General features: G+C 42.1%; 1 protein-coding gene across 4 annotated transcripts in view; it reads left to right on the top strand.

The window, feature by feature from the left end:
* Nucleotides 1–17,510, top strand: part of ralgps1 (Ral GEF with PH domain and SH3 binding motif 1) — a 733,240-nt gene that overhangs the window by 564,775 nt on the left and 150,955 nt on the right. For all 4 annotated transcript variants that reach the window (XM_059993861.1, XM_059993857.1, XM_059993858.1 and 1 more), the window contains one exon: nt 5,989–6,082. In XM_059993861.1, the coding sequence (XP_059849844.1) occupies nt 5,989–6,082 (94 nt within the window). The remainder of the gene's footprint in view (nt 1–5,988; nt 6,083–17,510) is intronic.

The raw sequence follows: 17,510 nt of genomic DNA, 5'->3' as shown, positions 1-17,510 counted from the left end.
GTTCGATGTAGTAAAGGAGGCAGGTTTGAATGTACTGTCAGAGTGACCTCAGCAGATATTGTCTATTCTGCACACAGCACCATCGTACTCCAGAATATTTCCCAATGAGCAATGCATAAAACTCCATTTCCCCACTGGACATTATTTGTTCCTTGCCAAGTTGTCACTGCAGTTCTAAAGATGATTGCCTGCAATAGAAGTGAATGGGAATTTACACATAAGCTGTGTGGAAAGTCTTTGGGATGGACTTGGCCAAAGTTTTGGGCATGATAGCAAGGTTCTGTTATTGGAGTAATCCAGTGGCTTGGATGAACTGCAAATTCAAGTTCTAATTCAAGCACTGCATTTGGGGAATAAAGCTGAAGGAATTAAATAAATTCTGGAATACAAAGCTAGCCTATGTCTTGGAGACGGTGAAAGTGCTGGATTGTGGAAAATGCTCATCTGATTCACTTTAGAAAAGGAGGTCCTACAACATCTGGACTACATGTAACTCTGGTCCCACGTCGAGGTGGTTGGCTCAAGGAAAGGATGGCAATAAGTGCTGACCTTACAACAATGCCCACATCCCATGAATAAGCACTGCAACATCCTCATTAGTTTCTCAGAAGGTCAGGAAGCTTTGAAATTCTGTAACACACACAAAATGCTGATGGAACATAGCAGGCCAGGCAGCATCTATAGGGAGAAGCGATGTCAACGTTTCGGGCTGAGACCCTTTGTTAGGTCTAACTGAAAGAAAAGATAGTATGGGAGGGGGAGGGGGAGGGGAGGGGTAAGAGCTGGAAAGGTGATTGGCAAAAGGGATACAGAGCTGGAGAAGGGAAAGGATCATGGGATGAAAGGCCTAGGAAGAAAGAAAAAGGGAGGGGAGCACCAGAGAGAGATAAAGAACAGGCAAGGAGTGATTGTGAGAAGGGCAGAGAAAGAAAAAAAAGGAGAGAGAGAAAAGGGAGGGGGGGGGGGGAGATAGATAGATAGATAGATAAATAAATAATTAAATAAGGGATGGGGTAAGAAGAGAAGGAGGGGCATTAACGGAAGTTAAAGAAATCAGTGTTCATGCCTTCAGGTTGGAGGCTACCCAGACGGAATATAAGGTGTTGTTCCTCCAACCTGAGTGTGGCTTCATCTTAAAAATTCTGTATCTGGGTGAGTGTGAAGGCCAAGGGTTCAGGGTGAGGGAGAGTCTATGGAGGAATTCAGTCCTTTAGAAGGCAGGTAGAAAAATGAAGTTGAAGCAATGGTGAGATCAGCCATGATCTTATTGAATCATAAACTGTCTCGTCAGGCTGACTATGCTGTACCTCCACCATATTTTCTTTGTTTCTCTTTATTGACATACAGCATGGAATAGGCTCTACCAGCTTTTCGATCCATGCAGCCCAGCAATCTTCCAATTTAATACCAGCCTAATCACAGCATAATTAACTTACCAACCGGTACGCCTTTGGATTGTGGGAGGAAACCTGTACGGTTACAGGGAGAACAGAACATGCAGTGGCGGGAATTGAGGCCGGGTTGCTGGTTCTGTAAAGCATTGTGCAGACCATTACACATCATGTCGCCCCATTAAGCCGATGTTACTGTATTCTATTATGACCATCTGTTAACGGAGCTGTAATTGTGCTGAGATGGTGATTAATTAGTGTTCCCAGCAATACCTCTCTTCAGGTCTTCACATTCTCATTGGAAATATTTCAGTGGTTTGGCTTGGTACCAATCCATGCTGTCATATATCACGGCAAGTGATATTCACTAGTCTCACAGTCTAGTCTGTGGAATTGAGAGCCAACTAGAATCAAATATTGCAACGAATTTTAATGAGCTACAATAAATCCAAATAGTTTCCACCAGGTCAAAGAAAACAACAGAAGTATTTGAATGAATTCTTATTATTGGTTTATTTTTGTTACAAGTACTGAGGTACAGTGAAAATCTTTTGTTTTATGGGGCCTCCAGACAGACCTTGCCACATGTACAGGACTGTGCAGAAATCACAAGCACATATACAGTATATAGCTAGCGTGCCTAAGACTTTTGCACAGTATTGTATTTGTCAACGTGGAGCAGAGAGCAAGTTTGTAACTCTGGTTGGAGCAAAGAATGTTGGGAATGGTGAGGGTGGAACACCATGGGAGGGTTGTGGGACAGGTGGCAGAGAAGGAGTGCCAGGGGAGAGGGTTGGCACAGGTGCAGTCACAAGGTCATTTGATTCCAAACGACTGGGTTTACTAATCAGTACAGAATATCTCTTTGGTGCTTCCTGCTCCCTCCCCTCTCCCTTCCCCTTTTCCCAACCATGATTCCCCTCTCCCTGCCCCCTTCCCACTTTCCGTCCCCAACAGACCCATATCAGAATCAGGTTTATCATCACTCACGTAGGTCACGAAATTTGTTTTTTTTTATGGCAGCAGTACAGTGCAATAGATAAAATTACTACAGGACTCTGCAAAAACTGGCGACAGGAGTTTTATGGATTGCTCTTTGAGAAATATTTTGGAGTACAATAAAGCAGTGTATAAGATAGAAGGTGGTGATCCAAAGCAGTGCACACAAAATGCTGGAGGAACTCAGCAGGTCAGGCAGCAGCTATAGAAAAGAGTCAACAGTCGACAATTTGGACAGTGACCCTTCTTAAGGACTGGGAAAGAAGAGGGAAGATGCCAGAATCCCCACTTTTTATTCCAGCTTCTTCCCCATTCCTTCTCAGTCCTGAAAAGTCCTGACTGTTTACTCTTTTCCGCTGATGCTGCCTGACCTGCTGAGTTCCTCCAGCATTTTGTGTGTTGCTATATATGCCTAAGACTTTTGCACAGTAGTGTTAGCCAGATGGCTCTTAATTTAATCCAGACGGGTAAATTTTTTTGTAGTATCTTTGCAGGGGTCTGAAATTTTTTGAAGTCAAAATTTAAAAAAAAATTATCAACCGTCACTGCTTTTTGACTCAACATCCATTGATCCAGATGGACAGTGTACAACAAACGCAAACAACTGACTCTATTTAAAAACTGTTCAGTCTAAGCAAGGCGTAGTAGCTGTATACATGCCTAAGAGTTTTGCACAGTACTGTAGTTACAAAAAGGTAGTAGAAGTTTTAGTATAGTGTTATGTTTCAGAGAAAGTGTAGTGTGGGTAAACTAATAAAAGGGCAACGACAAGGTAGATTGGGAGATCAAGAGTTCATCTTTCAGCTAGAGTCTGTTAGCAGTGTGGTAGGATTTGTCCTCTGGTTTAGTCATTCATACTCTGGGCTGTTGTAGCTTCTCCCTGATGGGAGAGGAGAGAAGAGAGAATTATCTGCGTGGGAGAAGTCCTTGAATATATGACCTACTTTCTCCAGGCAGCAGGAAGTGTCAACAGAGTCAATGGAGGTCTGTGTCATGGTCTGGGCTGTGGTCACAACTCTCTGCTGTTTCGTGTAGTTATGGGCATATCAAGCTGTTTTGAATCTGGATACGATACTTCCTGTGGTTCACTCGTTTGTTATCTAGCGTGTTATGTAGGTGATTGTGGCCTTTCCATGACCATAATTGTTCTTGGCAAATTTTTTTACAGAAATAGCTTGCCATCTCCTTCTTCTGGGCAATGTATTTATGAGATAGGTGACCCCAATCATTATCAACACATTTCAGTGATTGTCTGCCTGGTGTCTGTGGTCACATAACCAGGACTTGTTATATGCACCAGTGGCTCATATGACCATCCACTACCTGCTCCCATGGGTTCACATGACCCTGATCGGGGGGGGGGGGTAAACAAGTGCTAAACATTGCCCAAGGGTGACCTACTGACTAGCAGTGGGAGGGAGTGTCTTACACCTCCTTTGCTAGAGACATATCTTCACCCCCCGACTCATTCTGTGGTGTATCTATAACAATTGCTAAGAGTTGTTGGGGACATGCTGAATTTCCTTAGCCTTTTGAGGAGGTAGCTTTATACTTTTTTTCAGTTCGCTATTTCTGTTGAAAGACTTGTAAAAAAACTTCATAATTTGACAGGCAGATCTCTCACATAATTATTCAACAACTGTCTGAACCATAAATATAATTAAAACCAAAAAGTTTGGCATTGTATTAGGCAAAGATCTTCACTCTAGTGGATGCCTTATTATGAGTTGTGTTTCTGTTATTTTCTGTTCAGCAGCTGTATGAAGACCTACATTTATGCATATGCTTACTTAACACTAATATTGCACCAAGCTGCCAAAATAGACTCTATTCTGGAGCAGAATAGATTACCAAGTGGGCAGAGGATGAGATCAGATAAGCCAAAGCAATTTGCAGCATCACCGCTCACTACTGGCCCAAGTAAAGGAAGAGCACTTGGGATAGTATTGAGGACCTCAAGCCCATCAGATGCATAAGTTTAGAAGCAACGCAGTAGTCGTGCACTCACTCGTGTTGAGTATGATGTTCTCCTAAGGCGTTATTCCCATAATGAAGAACGACTCTGCATGACTTTGTTTAATGCAGGAAGGATGATGAACAGGAAGCCACCACACAGTCCATGACAGATGGAGGTGGCATGAAGTTAACTGGAGACCCTTCGCTACTGCAGCCTTCCTCTGTCTTTACTGCCATTGTGATGTGTCATCATCTTCCGACTGCTCCATCGTTGGGATCTTGGTTGGATTGCTCTTTGTCTGGAACCTCCCCCTTGACCTTACTGCCATGGTTGACCCTACCAGGAGCTAATCTCCAGCAACATCGCTCTCAGGAACTCACAAGCCTCTGCACCACAACAAGGTGGTGTTCCTTGGAGCAAATGAAAGACCTTCTGAAGGAGCACGCATCAGACAGTATCACCCAGATGCATCTTGTCTTGTGTTAGGAAGAGTCTGTGGTCCCTGCACTGGCCCCTTCAGAACAAAGGGCAGAAGCACATTACCCTCAAGCTATCAGAGACCGCCAAGGGAAGCGTAGCTCTTGGCTCGTGACAAGGTGTGATGGTGCCCTTTGTTGTGAGGTCTGTGCTGATCAAGCAGGTCATGCACTTAAACCGTGATCTCAGTGCTCCCACGATAGACAAGAGTTCTCTGAGGCTGTTTCAGTAAAGATCACGCCAGGTTGGGACAGAGTGAAGATGCATAAGATCTCAGGATGAATTGGATTTGGAGGTAATGGTAGATTCCACTACCAGCAAGAAATATAACATTGGTACGTGTCGCATTATGCCACAATAACTGTGTTCACTGATGGTTAGGTTAAGAGCATAATACCATAAGACGTAAAGAACAGAATTCGGCCATTCAGCCCATCGAGTCTGCTCTGCCATTCCATCATGGCTGATTTATTATCCCTCTCAATCCCATTCTCCTGTTTTCTCCCCATAACCATTGATGCCCTTACTAATCAAGAACCTATCAACCTCTGCTTTAAATATACCCAATGACTTGGCCTCCACAGCTGTCTGTGGCAATGAATTCCACAGATTCACCACCCTCTGGCTAAAGAAATTCTTCCTCATCTCTGTGCTAACGAGATTACCTTCTGGGCTGAGGCAATGCCTTCTGGTCTTAGACTGGCCCACTATGGGAAGCATCCTCTCCACGTCCACTCTACTTGGGCCTTTCATTGAGATCCCTCTTATTCTTCCGAAGTTGTTAATATCACAAGTCTTTGATAGGAACTGTAAGCTCTTTACAAAAGAAGCCAGTGTCATTATTTCCCAGTTTCACTCAACTGATATCCAAGATTTGGACTTGACTGAAAGAGGTAAGACCAGTTAATTCAAAAAGGGTTAGCAAGGTGAGTGAAGTGAAGCTGTTGCGTTGCTGTACATTGCAAAAGAATAGAATAAGAAGAGAAATATGCAGGGTTTGAGGTCCTGCAAAAGCATGGGATAGTAATATTCTGCATTTGGGTATTGGTTCATTCCCCTCGGTCTTGCGATGAAAGAAAATAAGTTTGATAATTAAAGTTTTGCAAAGTTACATATCCCCCTGCAGTAATTTGCTTAACAGTGTGGCACTACTTCCATTTACAGACTATCTGGTGACGTTACCCCATGTGCAAAACTACTTGAAATCCGTGCGGTATATCGAGGAGTTGCAGAAATTTGTGGAAGAGGACAATTACAAGTAAGTGCATACATTTGGTTTACAATCTCTAGGTAGTCTGTGAAAGGACTACAGTGTTGTGAGTTACGTAATGTATCATGCGCAGTTGCCAACAGACTTCTGTGGCTTATACAGGAATAAGGGGCTCTTTGGGAATTGTTGAAAATCTTGGAAATGATGACTACCTTACTCAGAGGCTGGGAAATCTATAATGTAGTTAAAGATGATGTGTGATGGAATTTTATTTTGGATACAATAATTTCATGGACCAAAGATAGGAGGTACTTTCTCTGAAAAACATACAAATGAACCACAAACATCTGGGAACCAGGTTTGAGATTAACTTGAAGTAAAGGAAGAATTCTTCAATTTGGAAGTACAGTATGTTCCCCATACAAAGAAATCTTGTCATAAATGATAATGGTTTGAGCTCAATGTTGGTGGTCAGGTAATTGCAGCCATTTCTTCTGTTGGTTTTAGATGCTTGTAAGAAAACTGTTCGCAGCGACAAAAAATAGCTTCCGAACCACAGGAAAATTAGACAGAAGTGAAGTAATGGGAATATGAGTCAATCATTTGGCCTCCCAAGACTGTCTCACTGCTCAGTAATATCAGGACTGAACTGTTCCTGAAATCAATTTTCCTGCTGATCCCCAGATGCCTAGATTCACTCCAAGTATAGAAGCCCAGGGATCTCATCCATCAGTGTACTCAGTGACTGGACATCCACAACTTTTGAAGGCAGACAATGTCAAAGGAGGTGGTTTCTTCCCTTCCTTTGCTTGGAAGACTGTAATTATTATTTTGTCATGATTGTACTTTGAAAGACAAACTTACTTACTGCCCGTTCTGCTGCTGGCATTTAGGGCAGCAACCTAGGTCCTCCATCTCTGTCTACGTAGAAGGATTCTACATTGCTGTTTCCGTCACAATTTTTTTGAACAATCCGGATTATTAGCCCTGAGCTGGGCCCCCAAACCTGGAGGATTGACGGACCACTCTTAGTCAGGACACTACCCTTTGACCTGTTTGGCACAAGAGCGAAAGCACAGGGCCCTGACTCCAGCCAACATAGCTTTCTGGGTCATTGAGGCACGCAAGCCTCCAAACCCCATGGCAAGGTTGTGGACCTCTTGCAGGTTGAGAGAGAAACTCCCCATATAACTATGTTCCACTGACAGTTTCTCTTTGCTGTGAACAAGAATAATGGATAGGATGGATAACCACAGACTTTTTCCCAAGGTGGAAACGACTAATACAAGTGGTCATAATTTTAAGGGGATTGGAGGAAAGTGTTGGGGGGATATCAGAGGTAAGTTCTTTACAGAGAAAGTAGTGGGTGCATGGAACGCCCTGGCAGGGAAAGTGATAAAGGTAAATATATTTGGGACACTGAAAAGACTCTTGGATGGGCACATGGATAATTTAAAAAATGGAGGGCTGTGTTGTAGGGAAGGGTTAGATTGATCTTAGTGTAGGTTATATGGTCAGCACAATATTGTGGGCTGAAGGGCCTGTACTGTGCTGTAATGTTCTCAGTCTGTGCTTGAACTGTGAAACCTAGAAAGATGTGGTGCATAGCATGGTTCCAAGTCTATAGATGGCACTTGTATAAAGTCGTTTTCTCCCATAGAGGTCCTTTGTGTGCTGCAGACTTTAAGTCTATAGTCATGTACTGTTTGGTCTAATCAGATTGGTAGTTAACACTGCGAGATGTTGTTGAGCTCCCAGTGGTGTCTATGAAAATTAGCTTGCTCTAAGTCCTTCTTTGGAACTGTAATAGATTAGACTGCGATTACAACTGGGCTGGCACTTCGAGTATGTTCATTGGAAGTGCGCAATGGACCTCAAGCCAAATCCCTGTAATCGCCTTACCAGTGATTGACAACTCAACACACTCCTGCTGCTGTGAGATCACACAGAACATAGAACAGTACAGGCCCTTTAGCCCACAACATTGTCCTAACATTTTAACCAAATCTAAGATTAATCTAACCCTTCTCTCCTGCATAATCCTCCATTTTTCTGTCATCCATGTGCCTACTTAAGAGTCTTTAAAATGCTCCTAATATATCTACCTCTACCACCACCCTTGGTAGGGTGTTACATGCACGCACCATTTTCTTAGCTTTAACGTTCCCCTATACTTCCCTAAAAATTATACCACTCCCCTCATTATAGCCAATACAACTTGTTTCATTCTGCAGGGGCAAAATGAAAGGTGTGGTTAACTTGGTCGGCCATTCAAAGGTATGGACTGTTGAGGCAGGGAGATGAGTTTGCCCTTTCCAAGCAACAGGGAAATTATGCTTTAAGTAGAGCTACAACCCATGAAGTTTGCTCCTTTCCATGAAGCTACTGGGTTTTGTAGAATCCCCAGGTTGGGAAACCCTGGTCCAGAACAATGTCGATATTTCCCCATCTGGTTCTAGAACCATAGAATGCAAAAGGATTTGCTTTTAACTTCTGCCTTCTGAAACAGTCTCCACCTATGATGCGGTGTTTTGATTAAAACTTTATAATACACTATATTTGTATTTTACTTTTATTAGGTTTAACGTAAGGTATAAAACCAATCAACATCGAAGACTTGTTCTAATGTTAGATCGGCAGCAAGCTACACAAACTCATCAGTTAATTTCTTTGCTGTTTCATGATCTGCTTTGTTTAACTAAATTTTTTAAAAATCTTTAAAAAAAATTAATGCTGTGCCTTTCCTTACATTTCTGCAACCAGCCCGCTAAACATTCACAATTACTTTCAATTTTAAATTCATGTTCACTCTGCGTTGACAAATCCACTCTTTCAATACGGAGTCCAGATCTTAATTTTTCATTTTCTACAGTGTTTATCTACTTTTCATTAACTTCTGTTCATTACATACATGCGGTCACTTCTCAGAACTGTCTGTGATGCATAGAGACCTGCGCATTGCCTGGTAGTGATGACATTTCGGGCCGAAACCCTTCATCAGGAGTGAGTTTCTGAAGGGTTTCGGGCTGAAACGTCGTCACTGCCTCCTCCCATAGATGCTGTTTGGCCTGCTGAGTTCTGCCAGCATTTTGTTTTTATATTTATTTCCAACATCTGCAGATTCACTCAAGAGCAAAATCACTCTGTCTCTCTTGGTCTCTCCCTCACACAGTCTCACTCTCTCTCTCTCTCTGACTCTCACATTCACACACTGGCACACACCTCCAACGTCAGAACAGGCTATCTCTGGACTTGCCAACTTCGGGCTTCCACTTCCAGACTGACCAAGCTCTGGACTTTGACCTTTGGCTTTGGCCTCTGGACTTTACCGACCTCTAGTTATCAGCCTCAGAACTCATTGTTCACTGGCTCATACCTCAGGCCTCAACTTCTACTCTTGCATGGACCTCTAACCCCGGTGATCTGGGAAGGGGGTGGGAAGTCACTCTCCCTTGTGAACCCTGCCATTCAGCCACCTGATCCACAACTGATTTCCAATATTTTCAGTTTTTTCAAATCTCTGGCCAATATGTTTTTCAATATCTTTTAAAAACAGATGATATGGAATTCGCTTGCATATGAGAGCTAACTATGCAAACATTGACTACTGAATTTCCTAAATTACGAAAGTGACGACACTTTAGAAGTACTTTTTTGGCTGTAAAGTTTTTGGTGTACTTCAGAAGGTACTTTAGAAGTGCAAATATTTCTTTTAGGTCACTTTCCTAATCTCACTTTCACCCTGGTTCTTAATTTATTTATTTATCGAGATACCGTGTGGAATAGGCCCTTCCAGCCCTTTGAGCCACACTGTCCAGCAATCTCCCAAATTTAATCCCAGCCTAATCACAGCACAATTTACAATGTTCAGTAAACCTACCAACTGGTACATCCTCGATCCGTGGGAGGAAACCAGAGCATCTGGAAGAAATCTAAGTGGTCCCAGGGAGAACGTACAAACAGCAGCGGTAGGAATTGATCCTGGTCACCTGAACTGTAAAGCATTGTGCTAACCAGTATGTTACTATGCCTTCCCTGCTTATTTCCACTCTCTGCTTTCCTCTTTCTTTAAAAATAGTTTATTTCCCCTGAATGACAAAAATTCTATTCTTAGGAATAGCGGAAAATGTGTCTTTTAAGGTCGTTAACTGAGTTCTGAAGTAACGACTGTTTTAGCAATGGAAAAACAAAAGTCAAACCAATTTGTTTTGGTATTTGAAATTTCCAAGAGAATCAGGCTTATTAAGTTTAACGAAGGGTAGAAACCTTTAGAGGACTTTTTAACCGTTGTTTTCAATCTAACCTGAGTCCATTTACACTGCACATGTAAAGTTAAGTACCAACAAAATGGGGGAGAAGGAATTGTTGATGTTTCAGGTTGAAACCATGTATCAGGACCCTTCTGGATGCAGGGTTTTGACCTGTAACATCTATAATTCCTTTCACCCACACCACCCCCCACCCCCGGTCCTGCTTCTCATTTAGAAGTTAGTTTGTTACTTCAGGTTCCAGCATCTGCTGCTTCTTGTATCTCTTTAAAACTAAGCATTGTTGAATTTGATCAAACAGTTTCAATGTGACCATACCTTGGTGTGATGTTAAAGCTGGCAATTGCTTTCCACCCATTCACTCTCAATTCACAGACCCTCCATCACCGTTTTCATCATAACAAACTTCTACTACACAAGGCTGGTGACCTACATATACCCAGTTCCTACTGTTTCTTCCATCATTTCTTTAGGTGCTCTCTTCAAGCTGCTTCACCTTTGATCAACTGTGCCCTTTGTTTTCCATGACAACACATAACAAGCTTTCAGTAAAATAATGATACACTGAATTTCACCAGTGCCTCCCCTGACTGTCCCCCCACCCCCCGGCATGGTGAAGGGATCGCCATCCATGGGGAAAGACCCTCCATTCATCCAACCACCGTGAAGGGATCTTCATCCATTCATACATGGTGATTTCATGGTGAAAAGATCCTCATTTGAAGTGAAGTGATCTTCTTTCATCCATTCCTGGTGTAGGTAACTCCATTATTGGCAGGGAGATTTCCATCCATCCATCCATGGTGATTTCCATTCATGGAGAAGAGGTCTTCATTCACAGTGAAAAAATCTCCATTCAAGGTGAAATGATCTATTTTCATCTATTCACACTGGAGGAATCTCTATTCTTTGCAAGAAGATTTCAATTTATCTTGATTTCCATTCAAGGTGAAGAGATTTCATTCATGGTAGAAAGATCTCCATTCAAGGTGAAATGGTCTCTTTTCATCCATTCACAGTATAGTATCTCTATTCTTGGCAAGGATATCTCCATTCACCTACTCGTGGTGAAAAGATCTCCATGAGTTGTTAGGAGAATTCAATTAATTTAACTTATGGTGAAAGGAGCTCCAGCTGTCATGTCAAGGAGATCTCCATTCTTGGTGAGGATATCTCCATCTATCTATTCATCATGAAGAGATCTCAATTAACGTTAAGGATATCTCTTCCCATGACTGATGAAGGGTCTCAGCCTGAAACGATGACTCTTTACTCTTATCCAGAGATACTGCTTGGCCTGCTCAGTTCATCTAACATATTGTGTGTATTGATGGAATATGGGGTGATGCTTCCCAACCTGAGAGTGGCCACAACACAGTCAACTCAGTTACAATTTCTGCAGAGTATGCTCTGAAAAACTGCAATGCAGGAATGGCCATAAAACTTTCTTTGGTGCTGACATTTATTGGGGACTTAATATTGCCCAAGACAGCAGGGATTGTTGATGCCCATAATATCTGACTCAGAGGTGAGGGCTGTATTGACTGAGTTCCAGTGCATGACTAAACTGTCAAGGGAATTTATGGAAAATAAGTAATCTGGAGAGCACGTTCATAAAACATCCAAATAGCAGTATTCCTAAGAATTATATTTGTTTATTTGCATGCTTTGCTGAAGTAATTTGTACTATGAGTTCCAGGGAAGTTCAGTTAACTTGGAGCTGAATGTTATTAGTCTTTGCATCATTACAATCTTGGAGATGGTGAATACTTTTGAAGGCATAACAAACTGCAGGCACCGTCAAAGATTTTAAAAGATTTGCTTAAATTGCTATATGTACTTAGAAGCATACAGTAAAAAGCGTCATTTGCGTCAACGACTGGTACTGTCCGAGGATGTGCTGGGAGCAGACTGAAAGTGTCGCCTATGCTTCTGGCACTAACGTAGCCTACCTTCAACTTACTAACCCTAACTGCGTGTCTTTTGGATTTGGGAGGAAACTGGAACGCCTGGAGAAAACCCACAGGTTCACAGTGAGAATGTACAAACTCCTTACGGACTCTGGCGGGAATTGAACCCCAATCAGCAATCACTGGTGTTGTAAAGTGTTACACTAACCACAGTGCTACCAAGTTGCTCTTACACACTCACTAAAGTGAGCCATAGGGAAGTCTCAGTGACAGCAACTGTTCTGTCCCAGCCATTGATAAAAAGTCTGTTGACGTCTGTGAACCGATTTTTAGTAATAGGTTACTAAATAGTTTACTTTTTAACCTGTGTTGTGACAGACAGACGTACTTTATTGATCCCGAGGGAAATTGGGTTTTGTTACAGCCACACCAACCAAGAATAGTGAAGAAATATAGCAAGATAAAACCATAAATAATTAAATAATAATAAGTTAATCATACTAAGTGGAAATAAGTCCAGGACCAGCCTATTGGCACAGGGTGTCTAACACTCTGAGGGAGGAGTTGTAAAGTTTGATGGCCACAGGTAGGAATGACTTCCTATGATGCTCAGTGTTACATCTCGGTGGAATGAGTCTCTGGCTGAATGGAATGTACCTTATTATTTGTTAACTTGCTAGTGGTAATATTACATTATGTGTTAGGTGTATGAGTTATATGTACTGTGTTGTGCATCTTGGTCCAGGCAAGTGTGTGTAGGGGAACATTTTGGTTCCAGTGATCATAACACCATTAGTTTCAACCTGATCATGGATAAAGATAGATCTGGTCCTCAGGGTGAGGTTCTAAACTGGAAAAAAGGCCAAATTTGAAGAAACGAGAAAGGATCTAAAAGGTGTGAATTGGGACAGGTTGTTCTCTGGCAAGGAAGTCGTTGGTAAGTGGGAGGCCTTTGAAGGAGAAATTTTGAGTGTGCAGAGTTTGTATGTTCCTGTCAGGATTAAAGACAAAGTGAATAAGAATAAGGAACCTTGGTTCTTTAAGGATTTTGGAACTCTGATAAAGAAGAAGAGAGAGATGTATGACATGCATAGGAAACAGGAAGCAAATAAGGTATTTGAGGAGTATAAAAAGTGCAAAAAAAAACTTAAGAAGGAAATCAGGAGAGCTAAAAGAAGACATGAGGTAGCTTTGTGGTGAAGGATAATTAAAAGAACTTCTACTGGCATATTAAGAGCAAAAGGATAATAAGGGATAAAATTGGTCGTCTTGAAGATCAGAGTGGTTGGCTATGTATGGAACCAAAAGAAATGAGGGAGATCTTAAATGGGTTTTTTGTGTCTGTATTTACTAAGGAAACTGACATGGAGTCAATGGAAATAAGGCAAACAAGTAGTGAGGTAATGGAACCTATACAGATTGAAAAGGAGGAGGTATTTGCTATCTTGAGGCAAATCAGAGTAGATAAATCTCCAGGACCAGACAGGGTATTCCCTCGGACCTTGAAGGAGACTAGTGTTGAAATTGCAGGGGCCCTGGCAGATATATTTAAAATGTCGGTATCTACGGGTGAGGTGCCGGAGGATTGGAGGAATAGCTCATATTGTTCCATTGTTTAAAAAAGGCTCTAAAAGTAATCCAGGAAATTATAGGCCAGTAAATTTGACATCAGTAGTAGGTAAATTATTGGAAGGAGTACTAAGAGATAGGATCTACAAGTATTTAGATAGATAGGGATTTATTAGGGATAGTCAACATGGCTTTGTGCGTGGTTGGTCATGTTTAACAAATCTATTAGAGTTTTTCGAGAAGGTTACAAGGAAAGTGGATGAAGGGAAGGCAGTGGATGTTGTATACATGGACGTCAGTAAGGCCTTTGAAAAGGTCCCGCATGGGAGGTTAGTTAGGAAGATTCAGTCATTAGGTATACATGGTGAGGTAGTAAATTGGATTAGACATTGGCTCAAAGGGAGAAGCCAGAGAGTGGTAGTGGAGGATTGCTACTTTGAATGGAGGCCTGTGACTAGTGGTGTGCCGCAGGGATCAGTGCTGGGTCCATTGTTGTTTGTCATCTATATCAATGATCTGGATGATATTGTGGCAAATTGGATCAGCAAATTTGCTGATGATACAAAGATTGGAGGTGTAGAGGACAGTGAGGAAGGTTTCCAAAGCTTGCAGAGGGATTTGGACCAGCTGGAAAAATGGGCTGAAAAATGGCAGATGGAGTTTAATACAGACAAGTGTGAAGTATTACACTTTGGAAGGACAAACCACAGTAGAACATACAAGGTAAATGGTAGGGCACTGAGGAGTAGAACAGAGGGATCTGCGAATACAGATACAAAATTCCCTAGAAGTGTCAAAGTATTGAGTATAAGAGTTGGACTGTTATGGTGAGGTTGTATAAGGCATTGGTGAGGCCGAATTTAGAGTATTGTGTGCAGTTTTGGTCACTGAATTACAGGAAAGATATTAATAAGGTTGAAAGAGTGCAGAGAAGGTTTACAAGGATGTTGCTGGGACTTGAGAAACTGAGTTACAGAGAAAGGTTGAATAGGTTAGGACTTTATTCCCTGGAGTGTAGGAGAATAAGGGGAGATTTGATAGAGGTATATAAAATTATGATGGGTATAGATAGAGTGAATGCAAGCAGGCTTTTTCCACTGAGGCTAGGGGAGAAAAAAACCAGAGGACACGGGTTAAGGGTGAAGGGGAAAAATTTAAAGGGAACATTGGGGGGGGGGGTTTCTTCACACAGAGAGTGGTGGGAGTGTGGAATGCGCTGCAAGATGAAGTGGTAAATGCGGGCTCACTTTTAATATTTAAGAAAAACTTGGACAGGTACATGGATGAGAGGGGTTTGGAGGGATATGGTCCAGGTGCAGGTCAGTGGGACTAGGCAGAAAAATGGTTCGGCACAGCCAAGAGGGGCCAAAAGGTCTGTTTCTGTGCTGTAATGTTCTATGGTTCTAAGAAAGTACATGGACCCCTACCATTAAATGAGGTGTCCATGGACCCCAGGTTGGGAACCCGTGATCCAGAGGAACATTGTTTTGTTTGACAGTATTCAAGTGTATGGTTGAATGACAATAAAATTAATTTAAATTTGGACTTGAACTTACTATCGGCTTCCTGTCAGCTTGAACTAGTCTGCCCATTCTTCTCTGACCTCACTCATTAACAAGGCGTTTTCACTCACAGAGCTGCCACTCATTGGATGATCTTTGTTTCTCACACCATTCTCTGTAACTCTAGTGACTCTTGTGCATGACTATCCCAGGAGATCAGCAGTTTCTGAGATACTTAAACCACCCCGTCTGGCTCCAACAATCACTCCTCGGTCAACGTACTTACATCACATTTCTTCCCATTTCTGATGTTTGGTCTGAAAAACAACTGATTCTCTTGACCATGTCTGCATGTTTTTATGTAATGAGTTGCTGCCATATGATTGGCTGATTAGATATTTGCATTAACAAGCAAGTGTACAGATGTACCTAATAAAGTGGCAACTGAGTGTATATCATCACAATTTTTTACATAATCAGGTTGAAAATTATGCATTGAACATCAACCTTCAGCAGCTTGTATACAGTACATCCTGGTATTGTTGGACATCCTCCTTTTCCAGAATCAGAATCATGTTTATTATAACTAACTTACATTCTGAAATTTGAAGGAATTGGAGAATTTGGAGAATTGGAGGAATTTGTGTTCAGTTCTGGTCACCTCATTATAGGAAGGATGTGGAAGCTATGGAGAGGGTGCAGAGGAGATTTACCAGTGTGTTGCCTGGTTTGGAGAACAAGTCACATGAAGCAAGGTTAGCAGAGCTGGGACTTTTCTCTTTGGAGCATAGAAGAATGAGAGGGGACTTGATAGAGGTCTACAAGATTATGAGAGGCAGAGTTAGGGTGGATAGTCAGTACCTGTTTCCCAGGGCACCAATAGCAAACACCAGAGGGCATGTGTAAAAACTTAAGGGAGGGAAGTTTAGGGGAGACATCAGGGGTAAGTTTTTTACACAGAGGGTTGTGAGTGCCTGGAATGACTTGCCAGGGATGGTGGTGGAGGCTAAAACATTAGGGGTATTTAAGAGCCTCTTGGACAGGGACATCGATGAAAGTAAAATGGAGGGTTATGGGGTAGTGTGGGTTTAGTACTCTTTTTTAAGGATTATATGGTTCGGCACAACATGGAGGGCTGAAAGGCCTGTACTGTGCTGTAGTGTTCGAGTGAAAGTATATGGGAGATGTCAGAGGCACATTTCTTACACAGAGAGTGGTAGGTGCATTGGACACACTGCTGGGGTTGGTGGTAAAGGTAAATACACATTACGGACATTTAAGAGATAGGTATAAGGATGAAAGAAAAATGGAGGGCAATGTGGGAGGGAACAGTTAGTTTGATTAGGTTAAATAGTCTGCACAATATTGTGGCTCAAAGGACCTGTACTCTTCTATGTTCTAGAACAGGGGTTCCCAACCTTTTTTATACCATGGACCCATACCATTAACTGAGGGGTCCGTGGACCCTGGATTGGGAATCCCTGCTCTAGAAGAAGATTGGAAGATACGGCAGAGATATTAAGCAGTTACTCTGCATGTTTTCTAAAGTTGAAGCTGAAATGCAAATGCTGAAAACTGAGATGGTGCCAAGGCTAAATGAATCTTGGCTTGGAGCTGGGATCCTAAAGCAGACAAGGCTGCTGGCCGTGGTGTTTTTCATCCTAAACAACTGAGAAAATGGAGCTGGTCACGCCAGCTGGTGACTCATGTGTTTAGAGTACTGAGACCTTCATTCCTAATCATTAGTTTCCGTTTTTCAGAAAGTTAGTACATCATGATCTTGGGAAGTAGATTTTGGGTTGAATGCCATTCTAAGCAGGGAACTTTCAAAGGTTACTCACAACTGATTGTAGGCTTGTTTGGGCAGCTTCTGTCAGACCCATCCCTTGGAAGGGTCAATGATTCTTGCTCAGTTTGTGAGGAACCTCTTCCATCTGTTACCTCTCTCACTCCTCCATTTGTTGAGCTGTCATTTCTCTTTCCTCCTCAGTTCAACCTCAAGTTCACGCTTGTCACTCAACCATACACATGTATACAACCAACTGAAACAGCATTCTTCTGAAGCTAAGGTGCGAAATGCAGTACATACAGTCACACACAGCACATAAAGTTACGGTCTAGCACATACAGTCACAAAGTAATATTACCACCAGTCCCTGTGTGGCATGGTGTTTGTCTGATGTTAGTTTCACTAATGAATTAGACATGATATTTTGTATTACTAATG

The sequence above is a fragment of the Hypanus sabinus genome, chromosome 18 (genome assembly GCF_030144855.1).
Source record: "Hypanus sabinus isolate sHypSab1 chromosome 18, sHypSab1.hap1, whole genome shotgun sequence".
Taxonomy (NCBI): domain Eukaryota; kingdom Metazoa; phylum Chordata; class Chondrichthyes; order Myliobatiformes; family Dasyatidae; genus Hypanus; species Hypanus sabinus.
Note: the sequence above shows the minus strand (reverse complement) of the source record. Positions and strands in the feature narration are given on the sequence as shown.